This window comes from Pelophylax lessonae, assembly GCF_965119305.1.
Source record: "Pelophylax lessonae genome assembly, chromosome: 11".
NCBI classification, from domain to species: domain Eukaryota; kingdom Metazoa; phylum Chordata; class Amphibia; order Anura; family Ranidae; genus Pelophylax; species Pelophylax lessonae.
In genome coordinates, this window is record NC_138778.1 from 238,609,046 (window position 1) to 238,621,713 (window position 12,668).

At 44.8% G+C, this 12,668-nt stretch overlaps 1 protein-coding gene across 1 annotated transcript in view; it reads right to left on the minus strand.

Annotated features, from left to right (window-relative positions):
• Positions 1 to 3,934, minus strand: part of LOC309567212 (EMILIN-1-like) — a 131,792-nt gene extending 127,858 nt beyond the window's left edge. Inside the window, exon 1 of the mRNA XM_082272589.1 lies at positions 3,583 to 3,934. Within this exon, the coding sequence (XP_082128715.1) occupies positions 3,583 to 3,785 (203 nt within the window). The 5' untranslated portion in view covers positions 3,786 to 3,934. The remainder of the gene's footprint in view (positions 1 to 3,582) is intronic.
• Between the last annotated feature and the right edge of the window lie 8,734 nt (positions 3,935 to 12,668).

Here is a 12,668-nt window from a genome sequence, read left to right on the forward strand (position 1 = left end):
CAGATATAAGACCTCAGATACAGGGGACATTATAGTGGATATAACACCTCAGATATAGAGGACATTATAGCAGATATAAGACCTCGGATATAGGGGACATTATAGCAGATATAACCCCTCAGATATAGGGGACATTATAGCAGATATAACCCCTCAGATATAGGGGACAATATAGTATATATAAGACCTCAGATATAGAGGACATTATAGAAGATATAAGACCTCAGATGTAGAGGACATTATAGTAGATATAAGACCTCAGATACAGGGGACATTATAGTAGATATAAGACCTCAGATACAGGGGACATTATAGCAGATATAACCCCTCAGATATAGGGGACATTATAGTAGATATAAGACCTCAGATATGGAGGACATTATAGTAGATATAAGACCTCAGATATAGGGGACATTATAGTAGATATAAGACCTCAGATATAGGGGACATTATAGTAGATATAATACCTCAGATATAGAGGACATTATAGTAGATATAAGACCTCAGATATAGAGGACATTATAGTAGATATAAGACCTCAGATATAGAGGACATTATAGTAGATATAAGACCTCAGATATAGAGGACATTATAGTAGATATAAGACCTCAGATATAGGGGACATTATAGTAGATATAAGACCTCAGATATAGAGGACATTATAGCAGATATAACCCCTCAGATATAGGGGACATTATAGTAGATATAAGACCTCAGATATATAGGACATTATAGTAGATATAAGACCTCAGATATAGGGGACATTATAGTAGATATAAGACCTCAGATATAGAGGACATTATAGCAGATATAACCCCTCAGATATAGAGGACATTATAGGAGATATAAGACCTCAGATATAGAGGACATTATAGTAGATATAAGACCTCAGATATAAAGGACATTATAGTAGATATAAGACCTCAGATATAGGGGACATTATAGTAGATATAACACCTCAGATATAGGGGACATTATAGTGGATATAACACCTCAGATATAGAGGACATTATAGTAGATATAAGACCTCAGATATAGGGGACATTATAGTAGATATAAGACCTCAGATACAGGGGACATTATAGTAGATATAAGACCTCAGATATAGAGGACATTATAGTAGATATAAGACCTCGGATATAAAGGACATTATAGTAGATATAGGACCTCAGATATAGAGGACATTATAGTAGATATAAGACCTCAGATATAGAGGACATTATAGTAGATATAAGACCTCAGATATAGAGGACATTATAGTAGATATAAGACCTCAGATATAGGGGACATTATAGTAGATATAAGACCTCAGATATAGAGGACATTATAGCAGATATAACCCCTCAGATATAGAGGACATTATAGGAGATATAAGACCTCAGATATAGAGGACATTATAGTAGATATAAGACCTCAGATATAAAGGACATTATAGTAGATATAAGACCTCAGATATGGAGGACATTATAGTAGATATAAGACCTCAGATATAGGGGACATTATAGTGGATATAACACCTCAGATATAGGGGACATTATAGTAGATATAAGACCTCGGGTATAAAGGACATTATAGGAGATATAATACCTCAGATATAGGGGACATTATATTAGATAGAAGACCCCAGATATAGGGGACATTATAGTGGATATAACACCTCAGATATAGGGGACATTATAGTGGATATAACACCTCAGATATAGAGGACATTATAGTAGATATAAGACCTCAGATATAGGGGACATTATAGTAGATATAAGACCTCAGATACAGGGGACATTATAGTAGATATAAGACCTCAGATATAGAGGACATTATAGTAGATATAAGACCTCGGATATAAAGGACATTATAGTAGATATAGGACCTCAGATATAGAGGACATTATAGTAGATATAAGACCTCAGATATAGAGGACATTATAGTAGATATAAGACCTCAGATATAGAGGACATTATAGTAGATATAAGACCTCAGATATAGGGGACATTATAGTAGATATAAGACCTCAGATATAGGGGACATTATAGTAGATATAAGACCTCAGATATAGAGGACATTATAGTAGATATAAGACCTCAGATATAGAGGACATTATAGTAGATATAAGACCTCAGATATAGAGGACATTATAGTAGATATAAGACCTCAGATATAGGGGACATTATAGTAGATATAAGACCTCAGATACAGGGGACATTATAGTAGATATAAGACCTCAGATATAGAGGACATTATAGTAGATATAAGACCTCGGATATAGGGGACATTATAGTAGATATAAGAGCTCGGATATAGGGGACATTATAGTAGATATAAGAGCTCGGATATAGGGGACATTATAGTAGATATAAGACCTCAGATATAGAGGACATTATAGTAGATATAAGACCTCAGATATAGGGGACATTATAGTAGATATAAGACCTCAGATATAGAGGACATTATAGTAGATATAAGACCTCAGATATAGGGGACATTATAGTAGATATAAGACCTCAGATATAAAGGACATTATAGTAGATATAAGACCTCAGATATAGGGGACATTATAGTAGATATAAGACCTCAGATATAGGGGACATTATAGTGGATATAACACCTCAGATATAGGGGACATTATAGTAGATATAAGACCTCGGGTATAAAGGACATTATAGGAGATATAATACCTCAGATATAGGGGACATTATAGTAGATAGAAGACCCCAGATATAGGGGACATTATAGTGGATATAACACCTCAGATATAGGGGACATTATAGTAGATATAAGACCTCGGATATAAAGGACATTATAGTAGATATAAGACCTCGGATATAAAGGACATTATAGTAGATATAAGACCTCAGATATAGGGGACATTATAGTAGATATAAGACCTCGGATATAAAGGACATTATAGTAGATATAAGACCTCGGATATAAAGGACATTATAGTAGATATAAGACCTCAGATATAGGGGACATTATAGTAGATATAAGACCTCAGATATAGGGGACATTATAGTAGATATAAGACCTCAGATATAGGGGACATTATAGTAGATATAAGACCTCAGATACAGGGGACATTATAGCAGATATAAGACCTCAGATATAGAGGACATTATAGCAGATATAAGACCTCAGATATAGGGGACATTATAGTAGATATAACACCTCAGATATAGGGGACATTATAGTAGATATAAGACCTCAGATATAAAGGACATTATAGTAGATATAACCCCTCAGATATAGAGGACATTATAGTAGATATAAGACCTCAGATATAGGGGACATTATAGTAGATATAATACCTCAGATATAGGGGACATTATAGTAGATATAAGACCTCAGATATAAAGGACATTCTAGTATGTTTGACACCTTTAGGGTGAGGACATTTTGGCAGATATACTGTGTAGATGATAGAGGAAGGCTGGGTGTAGAGCCGGGGGCATTCATCCAAATATGAAGGAAAGTCTTCATGGACAGTAATGAACGTTCTACGTGCCCCTCACATCGTACATAGGAAGCTTTGACTAATTTTCTTTATGTCAGACAAGGTTGGTACTTTCCTCTATATGGGCCACCTACCTGTGCCGGCTGGCAGCCCGAAGGCCATTCTGTGCTTGTGTTACCCCTTGTGCTGTCAGAATTTGACTTTGCGGGGCCGTTCCTCCTGTGTATAGGTTGTATCGAGGTGGGTAGTTTGTGGCGTAGCTTCCCCCAAGACTAAGGCATAGTACATAGCTCCAAAAACACCACAATGACTTGGCCATGGTCATCCAAGTGGTCATTCAAATAAAAGGAAAATCTGGAATAAAGTAAGATTCCACAGGACAAATTGTAACTGGACTATGACATCCCAACTAATGTCACCAGAGAGTTTGTATCCCGTAAGGGTCCAGAACCCGTCTCCAGCCAGGTCCTACAACTCCAAGACACTAGAAGAACTTGTCTCCAGCCGGGTCCTATGACTCCTAGACACTAGAAGAACTCGTCTCCAGCCGGGTCCTACGACTCCAAGACACTAGAAGAACTCGTCTCCAGCCGGGTCCTACGACTCCAAGACACTAGAAGAACTCGTCTCCAGCCGGGTCCTACGACTCCAAGACACTAGAAGAAGCCGTCTCCAGCCGGGTCCTACGACTCCTAGACACTAGAAGAGATATGGTGGCCTCATGAATGCACAATTCCAGCAGTCTTCTATTTTCTGGAGTATTGCGGTGTTCAGTGACCCCCAGAATCCAAAACAATCCAACAAATGGAAGGATTCAGTACAGGTCTTTGGCTTGGCTGGCTCCTGGCCCCGCCGACTACGTCATACAGACGCTGTGGTGATCCCCCAAAGTTTCTGTAGTTCTTGTAGTGGGAGAGCCGATCCCGTAAATGGTAATCCACTTGTGGTGCAGACAATTCCACAATACAGAGATAAACGTTCCCACATGTGTCATCTCATGATATCCCAGAATCCATGGAACTGACTAATCAGCGCTACAACTCATCGTCAGTGCCAGGAAAATCTCAACGTAAATCCTGGAAGGTCCAACCAGTCCAGTGTCCAGGTTCCCCTGGGATGTCCAGCATCCAGTCCCTGCTCTGTGGTACCCAGGCCAGCCTTGGTCTTCCACTGCCAGCTCTGCAGATCCCACACACACAGACTTCTCCCTCCTTAAACCATCCCTGGACAGCCCCCTCTAGCCATCATCCTCAGAGGGGGGGGGGGGGGGAGGGGGAGAGATGAGAGGTGAAAGTCTTCCATCCCCCCTCCCAAAACTTCCTGCCTCTCTCTGGATCCTTAACCCTGCAAGGGATGTGGAGTGTCAGCGCTGGAGCTCTGTGCTTATTACCCTGCAACATACTTTACCCTTTATTATATGAAGACCTTCCCCATCCCCCAACTCCGACTATTATTATATATTATAGTACTGGGCTCTGTGTTCTCCCATCCCCCCAACTCCACCATTATTATATATTATAGTACTGGGCTCTGTGCTCCCCATCCCCCCAACTCCTCCATTATTATATATTATAGTACTGGGCTCTGTGCTCACCATCCCCCAACTCCTTCATTATTATATATTATAGTACTGGGCACTGTGTTCTCCCATCCCCCAACTCCTCCATTATTATATATTATAGTACTGGGCTCTGTGTTCTCCCATCCCCCAACTCCTCCATTATTATATATTATAGTACTGGGTTCTGTGCTCACCTCTCTGCAGCACATTTCCTCTATGTCTCTCTGCAGCACATCTCACCTACGCCCCCCTGGGTGGACATCTGTGGGGGGATGACAGGATTATGACCATTTTCCTGAATATTCCGGAATTGTCGGGGATGAGCGCAGAGTTTAGGAAGTAAAATTTCCTGATTCTGTCATCTGCTGGGAGGTGACACCGCTGAGCCGAGGATTCCGAACCCATCACCCCAATTCCTCTCTGATGATATCACTGTATGATGGGGGAGGGGGGGGGTGACACCGCTGAGCCGAGGATTCCGAACCCATCACCCCAATTCCTCTCTGATATCACTGTATGATGGGGGAGGGGGGTGACACCGCTGAGCCGAGGATTCCGAACCCATCACCCCAATTCCTCTCTGATATCACCGTATGATGGGGGAGGGGGGGGGGTGACACCGCTGAGCCGAGGATTCCGAACCCGTCACCCCAATTCCTCTCTAATGATATCACTGTATGATGGGGGAGGGGGGTGACACCGCTGAGCCGAGGATTCCGAACCGGTCACCCCAATTCCTCTCTGATATCACCGTATGATGGGGGAGGGGGGGGTGACACCGCTGAGCCGAGGATTCCGAACCCGTCACCCCAATTCCTCTCTAATGATATCACTGTATGATGGGGGAGGGGGGTGACACCGCTGAGCCGAGGATTCCGAACCCGTCACCCCAATTCCTCTCTGATATCACCGTATGATGGGGGAGGGGGGGGTGACACCGCTGAGCCGAGGATTCCGAACCCGTCACCCCAATTCCTCTCTAATGATATCACTGTATGATGGGGGAGGGGGGTGACACAGCTGAGCCGAGGATTCCGAACCCGTCACCCCAATTCCTCTCTAATGATATCACCGTATGATGGGGGAGGGGGGGGGTGACACCGCTGAGCCGAGGATTCCGAACCCGTCACCCCAGTTCCTCTCTAATGATATCACCGTATGATGGGGGAGGGGGGTGACACCGCTGAGCCGAGGATTCCGAACCCGTCACCCCAATTCCTCTCTAATGATATCACTGTATGATGGGGGAGGGGGTGACACCGCTGAGCCGAGGATTCCGAACCCGTCACCCCAATTCCTCTCTAATGATATCACTGTATGATGGGGGAGGGGGTGACACCGCTGAGCCGAGGATTCCGAACCCGTCACCCCAATTCCTCTCTAATGATATCACCGTATGATGGGGAGGGGGGGGGGGGGTGACACCGCTGAGCCGAGGATTCCGAACCCGTCACCCCAATTCCTCTCTAATGATATTTCTGTATGATGGGGGAGGGGAGGTGACACCGCTGAGCCGAGGATTCCGAACCCGTCACCCCAATTCCTCTAATGATATTTCTGTATGATGGGGCAGGGGAGGTGACACCGCTGAGCCGAGGATTCCGAACCCGTCACCCCAATTCCTCTTCAATTATCCCGACATTGACTGGGAAGAGAGGACTACTGTAACGCTCCTGCGTTTCATGTATGGTGTGGATTTTCAGCTGCAGAAATAGTTCCACGTCAGTAGTCATGTAAGAGATATGCTGAGATACAATTCCCAACCTCAATGACTCATCATGTGTGGAAGGTCTTATTTCAGCCAGTAAATACACACAATTAGCAAGCTGGTTCCTAGAGTGACTTTATGCATGTGGTAACACAATGATGAAGGTTGAGTGGAGGTGGTAGGTGATAGACACTTGAAGGTGAGACAGTAGCAGATGGATGCAGGAAGGTTTAGCAATGTTGTATGGTAGCAGATGACAGAATAGCAGGTGGACATACAAAAGAGATCAACCCAGTGCAGAAAAGTAGCAGTAGTCTCAAGAGCTAGCAATCTAGTTATGCAGATGTGATAAATAGTCTTTACTATGCAGAGCTAGATAGTGTAAGCTTAGTATAAGTTTATAGAGAATTCCCCTGCGGGGTACTTAGCACTATTAGCGATACAGCCGAAGGGTGGTTCAGGAGAGGCGGATGATCCAGTAGCGGGATACAGGGATCAGCGCGGCGAGGTTCCGTCAGCGAGGTAAGCTTGCAAGCATGGAAGCTTCAAGCCAGGTTAGCATCCAGGTAAGGGTGTTTGAACGAACACATGTGAGTGAGAACCGGCGCTTTAAATAGCCATCTAGTCCGGCGCTGGGTGATGACAGCTCCAGTCTTAAAGGTGTATGCGCACCTTTCCAAAAGTAAATGGTGGGGCGCATACACTTGTGGAAAGTGTAATTTAGGGTACCAAAGGTACCGGAACATTACAACTACACACTCACAGAAGGCCGTCTATTCACGGAAACCTTACAGGACAACTACATGTCACAGTTGGTGGATTCTCCGACTAGAGAAAACACAATCCTGGATCTATTGATCACTAATGACCCAGACCTAATCTCGGAGGTAGGAGTCCAGGACAACCTGGGCTCTAGCGATCACAGGATGATCACATTTAGTGTAAATTACAATATAACAAGGCAAGTGGGGAATATAAGAACCCTAAACTTCAGAAGGGCAAACTTTCCAAAATTGTACTCGTTAATGGAAAGGGTAAACTGGGACCAAACCCTGGGATCACTGACCACAGAGGAAAAATGGGAATGCTTTAGGAACATATTAAACAAATGCATCTCGCAGTGCATTCCTATGGGAAATAAATTTAGAAGAGACAAAGCCAAACCTGGCTGACTAAACCGTAGCGTTAAAAAACTTATTAGGGGAAAAAAATGGCCTTCAAGAAATATAAATCAGAGGGCACAGTATCGGCTTTCGAGCAATACAAGGAGGCAAATAAGAAAAGTAAACACAAAATCAAAATAGCTAAAATCAACTTTGAGAGACAAATAGCGGAGGATAGTAAAAAGAACCCAAAGAAATTCTTTAAATATATCAACAGCAAAAAAACTAGGGCAGAGCATATTGCACACATAATTAACGATGATGGGAGGATGGTTACAGAGGACACTGAAAAAGCAACCGTGCTGAATGCTTTCTTCTCCTCAGTCTTTACACAGGAAAAGGAGGGGTACACTGACCATGACTGTATGGGGTACACTGACCATGACTGTATGGGGTACACTGACCATGACTGTATGGAGTACACTGACCATGACTGTATGGGGTACACTGACCATGACTGTATGGAATACACTGACCATGACTGTATGGGGTACACTGACCATGACTGTATGGTTAGTAGTAATACACAGGACTTGCCACTATGGCTAACAGAGGGATGAAATCAGGGAAAGGCTGGATAAAATTAACACAAATAAATCACCAGGCCCGGATGGTGTACATCCGAGAGTACTCAAAGAACTCAGTAAGGTTATATCTAGACCACTGTTCCTGATCTTTGCTGACAGTATTATGACAGGAAATGTAGCAGGGGATTGGAGGAAAGCTAACGTGATTCCGATATTCAAAAAAGGGCAAATTATAGGCCGGTCAGTCTGACATCGATAGTATGTAAACTTCTGGAGGGGATGATAAGGGACTATATCGTAGAGTTTGCTAAAGACAAAAACATCATCAGCAGTAATCAGCACGGGTTTACAAATGGGCGTTCTTGTCAAACCAATCTGTTAACATTCTACGAGGAGGTGAGCTGTGAGCTAGATAGGGGCAGACCAGTGGATGTGGGGTACCTAGATAGGGGCAGACCAGTGGATGTGGTGTACTTGGATTTCGCTAAGGCGTTTGATACAGTTCCCCACAAGCGCTTAATTTATAAAATAAGGTCTGCAGGCATCAACCACAGGGTTTGCTCTTGGATACGGAACTGGTTAAAAGGGCGTGTCCAAAGGGTGGTAATAAATAGCGCATACTCAGACTGGTCTGAGGTAGTAAGCGGGGTCCCCCAAGGCTCAGTCCTGGGACCAACCTTGTTCAATTTATTCATAAACAGCATTGAGGTCGGGATCAGTAGTTCGTTATCAGTTTTTGCAGATGACACAAAATTGGGCAGGGCAATAACTGCACAGCATGAAGCAGATATCCTACAGAATGACCTGGACAAAATAACGGAGTGGGCAACGACTTGGCAAATGAGGTTTAATGTGGAGAAGTGGAAGGTTTTGCACTTGGGGACTAAAAACATAAAAGCACAATACACGTTAGGAGGGGAACCCTTGGGGGAATCAAAAATGGAGAAAGATCTGGGAGTCTTGGTTGATGATAGATTAGGCAACAGCATGCAATGTCAAGCGGCAGCTGCCAAAGCCAGCAGAATATTAGCATGCATAAAGAAAGGGATGTATTCCAGAGATAAGACTATAATCCTTCCACTTTATAAAACTCTGGTCCGACCGCATCTGGAGTATTCTGTCCAGTTCTGGTCGCCAGTCCTCAGGAGGGATGTGCTGGAGCTGGAGAGAGTCCAGAGAAGGGCAACTAAACTGATTAGGGGATTGGAGGACCTTGATTATGAAGAGCGGCTGCAATCGCTTGATTTATTCTCCCTGGAGAAGAGACGCCTGAGGGGGGACATGATAGCAATTTATAAATATCTCAATGGTGATCTCAGCATAGAAAAAAAGCTGTTCAGTCGAAGGGATTACATGAGGACTCGAGGGCATACAATGCGATTAGAGGAGAAGCGTTTTAACCTCAGGCAACGTGGGGGGTTCTTTACTGTTAGGGCTACAAGATTGTGGAATTCTCTACCACAAGAGGTGGTTTCTGCGGGGAGTATGGTGGCTTTCAAAAGACTCTTAGACGTACATCTCAAGGATCAGAACATTCAGGGGTATGAGAGATGATTGCGGCCACACACACCTACACAGGGGACTCCGCCCACACACACCTACACAGGGGGAACTGGATGGACTGTTATCTTTATTTAACCTCACCTACTATGTAACTATGATATCACCGTATGATGGGGGAGGGGGAGGTGACACCGCTAAGCTGAGGATTCCGAACCCGTCACCCCAATTTCTCTCTAATGTTATCACCGTATGATGGGGGGTGACACTGTCCGATGTGGGGTCACCCCATTTCCTCTTTAATGATATTTCTGCATGATGGGGGGAAGGGTGACACTGTCCGATGTGGGGTCACCCCATTTCCTCTCTAATGATATTTCTGCATGATGGGGGGAAGGGTGACACTGTCCGATGTGTGGTGACCCCATTTCCTCTTTAATGATATTTCTGCATGATGGGGGGAAGGGTGACACTGTCCGATGTGGGGTCACCCCATTTCCTCTCTAATGATATTTCTGCATGATGGGGGGAAGGGTGACACTGTCCGATGTGTGGTGACCCCATTTCCTCTCTAATGTTATCACCGTATGATGGGGGGTGACACTGGCCATTGTGGGGTCACCCCATTTCCTCTCTAATGATATTTCTGTATGATGGGGGGAGGGGTGACACTGTCCGGTGTGTGGTGACCCCATTTCCTCTCTAATGATATTTTTGTATGATGGGGGGTGACACCCTAATAATATTCGGAGGGATGAGATGAATGTACCCGGGTTCAGTCCTCCACACCCCGTGGAAGTCAATGGGGGCGGCAGCGGTATAAATGGTTAAAGTGAAACATTAAAGATGTAAAATCCCTTTAAATACCACGTCTTGGGGGGGCCCTGACCCGGCCTGTTGGGGGAGGGGGCCCTGACCCGGCCTGTTGGGGGAGGGGGCCCTGACCCGGCCTGTTGGGGGAGGGGGCCCTGACCCGGCCCTGCGAAGGGACATTTACAGAGAAGAACGAGCCAATTACATTGCTGGTAAATGAGAGTTCCTGGCCAGGTTGTTACATGGGGGGACCCCCTCATGACTCCCCCCCAGGACCCCCATTCTTCATGAGTGTCTAGTATGGATTTCAAGGGGAACCCGACACAAAAAAACAAAAAGAAGTGGGGGGGGGGGTCCCCTAAAAATCCACACCAGACCTCCTTATCTGAGCATACAGCTTGGCAGACCAGGAAAGGGAAGAGAGGAATGTGCACCCCTCCCCCCACCATTCCAGGTCTCGGCCCCCCCCCCCTTCCTGGCAAAGCACCTCCCCCCATGCTAATGAGGACAGTAAATAACGAATCCGCACACCCTGACACTTCAATGGAAAAAAGGTCCCACAATGGAAATCCATCGTCAGTCACATCTTCCAGCAATGTAGATCCCGGTTGCCATGACGATATTTGGTCAATGATGTCACCCAGTAACCCCACCCCTTTGTTTACATCCAACAGTCAGTCCGGAATATAACTCTCCCCCCCCCCACCACCTAACAGACCTATTGCATCACTTTCATTATCACTCACTGACACCAATGTGACCTCCCATTCACTGGTGACAACCTTCATGACCCCCCTATAGTCTGACATTTACCCCAACACCCCAAAGAAACTGCCCCCCTAAAAATCACTACCAACTTACTAACCCTAAAACCTATGGACACCCCCCGTACTTCCATCACCGGGACCTTCTGCCATCTTTCATGCAGTTGGTGACCCGTTCCTCCTTTGGCCTTCAAGACTCCGTCCCTTCCAACTTACAGTTCCTAAAGGTCCCTCGTTCAGCTTCACCTCAACTCTTCTGCCTCCTTCCTCTTCTTTCTATAGGGGTCCCCCAAGGTTCTGTCCTGGAACTCCTTCTCTTTTCTATCTAGTGTAGCGCTGATATCCTTTCTATATTGATGTGTGTCTGTATACTTTAATGGAACGTCCATGGACATTGCTATGTTTGAGTAGTTGGAGCCATCTAGTGACCAATACTGGTAATGCAGCTATGTTTTTTTTTTCTGAAAGAGACAGGAAGGGATTGTTGGCTTGATGACCTACCCATGAACACCTTCTTGTGCAGGGCATGCTGGGTAGGGGATAAAAGGGGCCGGAGCAGCCATTTTAGGTCTCTTGGAATCGTGTGGCCTGCCTGAGAGGACCTGTGGGGAGACGGTGGCCAGATTGCAGAGACCCAGAGACACTCATCCAAGCATCGGAGGATGGGATCCACCCAGTGGGGCTGAACGGAGCGATTGGTCCAGCTGATGGAGAAGCAAGTTTCAGTCACCGGACAAAAGTCACCACACGGAGCCTCTATGCAGTGGGTGAGCGGGTCACGGCCCACAGTTTGTTACATCTCACATGCAGTTAGACTCATATACAGGCCTCACTGGATATTATAGTTCCACGAAGGAGCAGAGCAACTGATACTGAGAAGGTTTGAGGCCTATTTACCAAGAAATGATAAAATAGTTGTTACAGCTTCACCAGAAGCATTTTCACTTCAATTTAATTCACCAAGACTGTGGATTACAAATCACAAGGAGCGAAGAAAAGAAGACCCGGGACTAAGAACTCCAAAAAGTGAGATCTCACACATAGCTTATAAAGTAGGCGGAGCTCCCAGGTATAGACATGTATATATATATACTGTTTCTTCCTAATTCTTTATATTGAAATCCATTATGCTGTTGTCTTATCCTGGGGTGACAATACCGGTATTTTGTATTATCTTACATTGT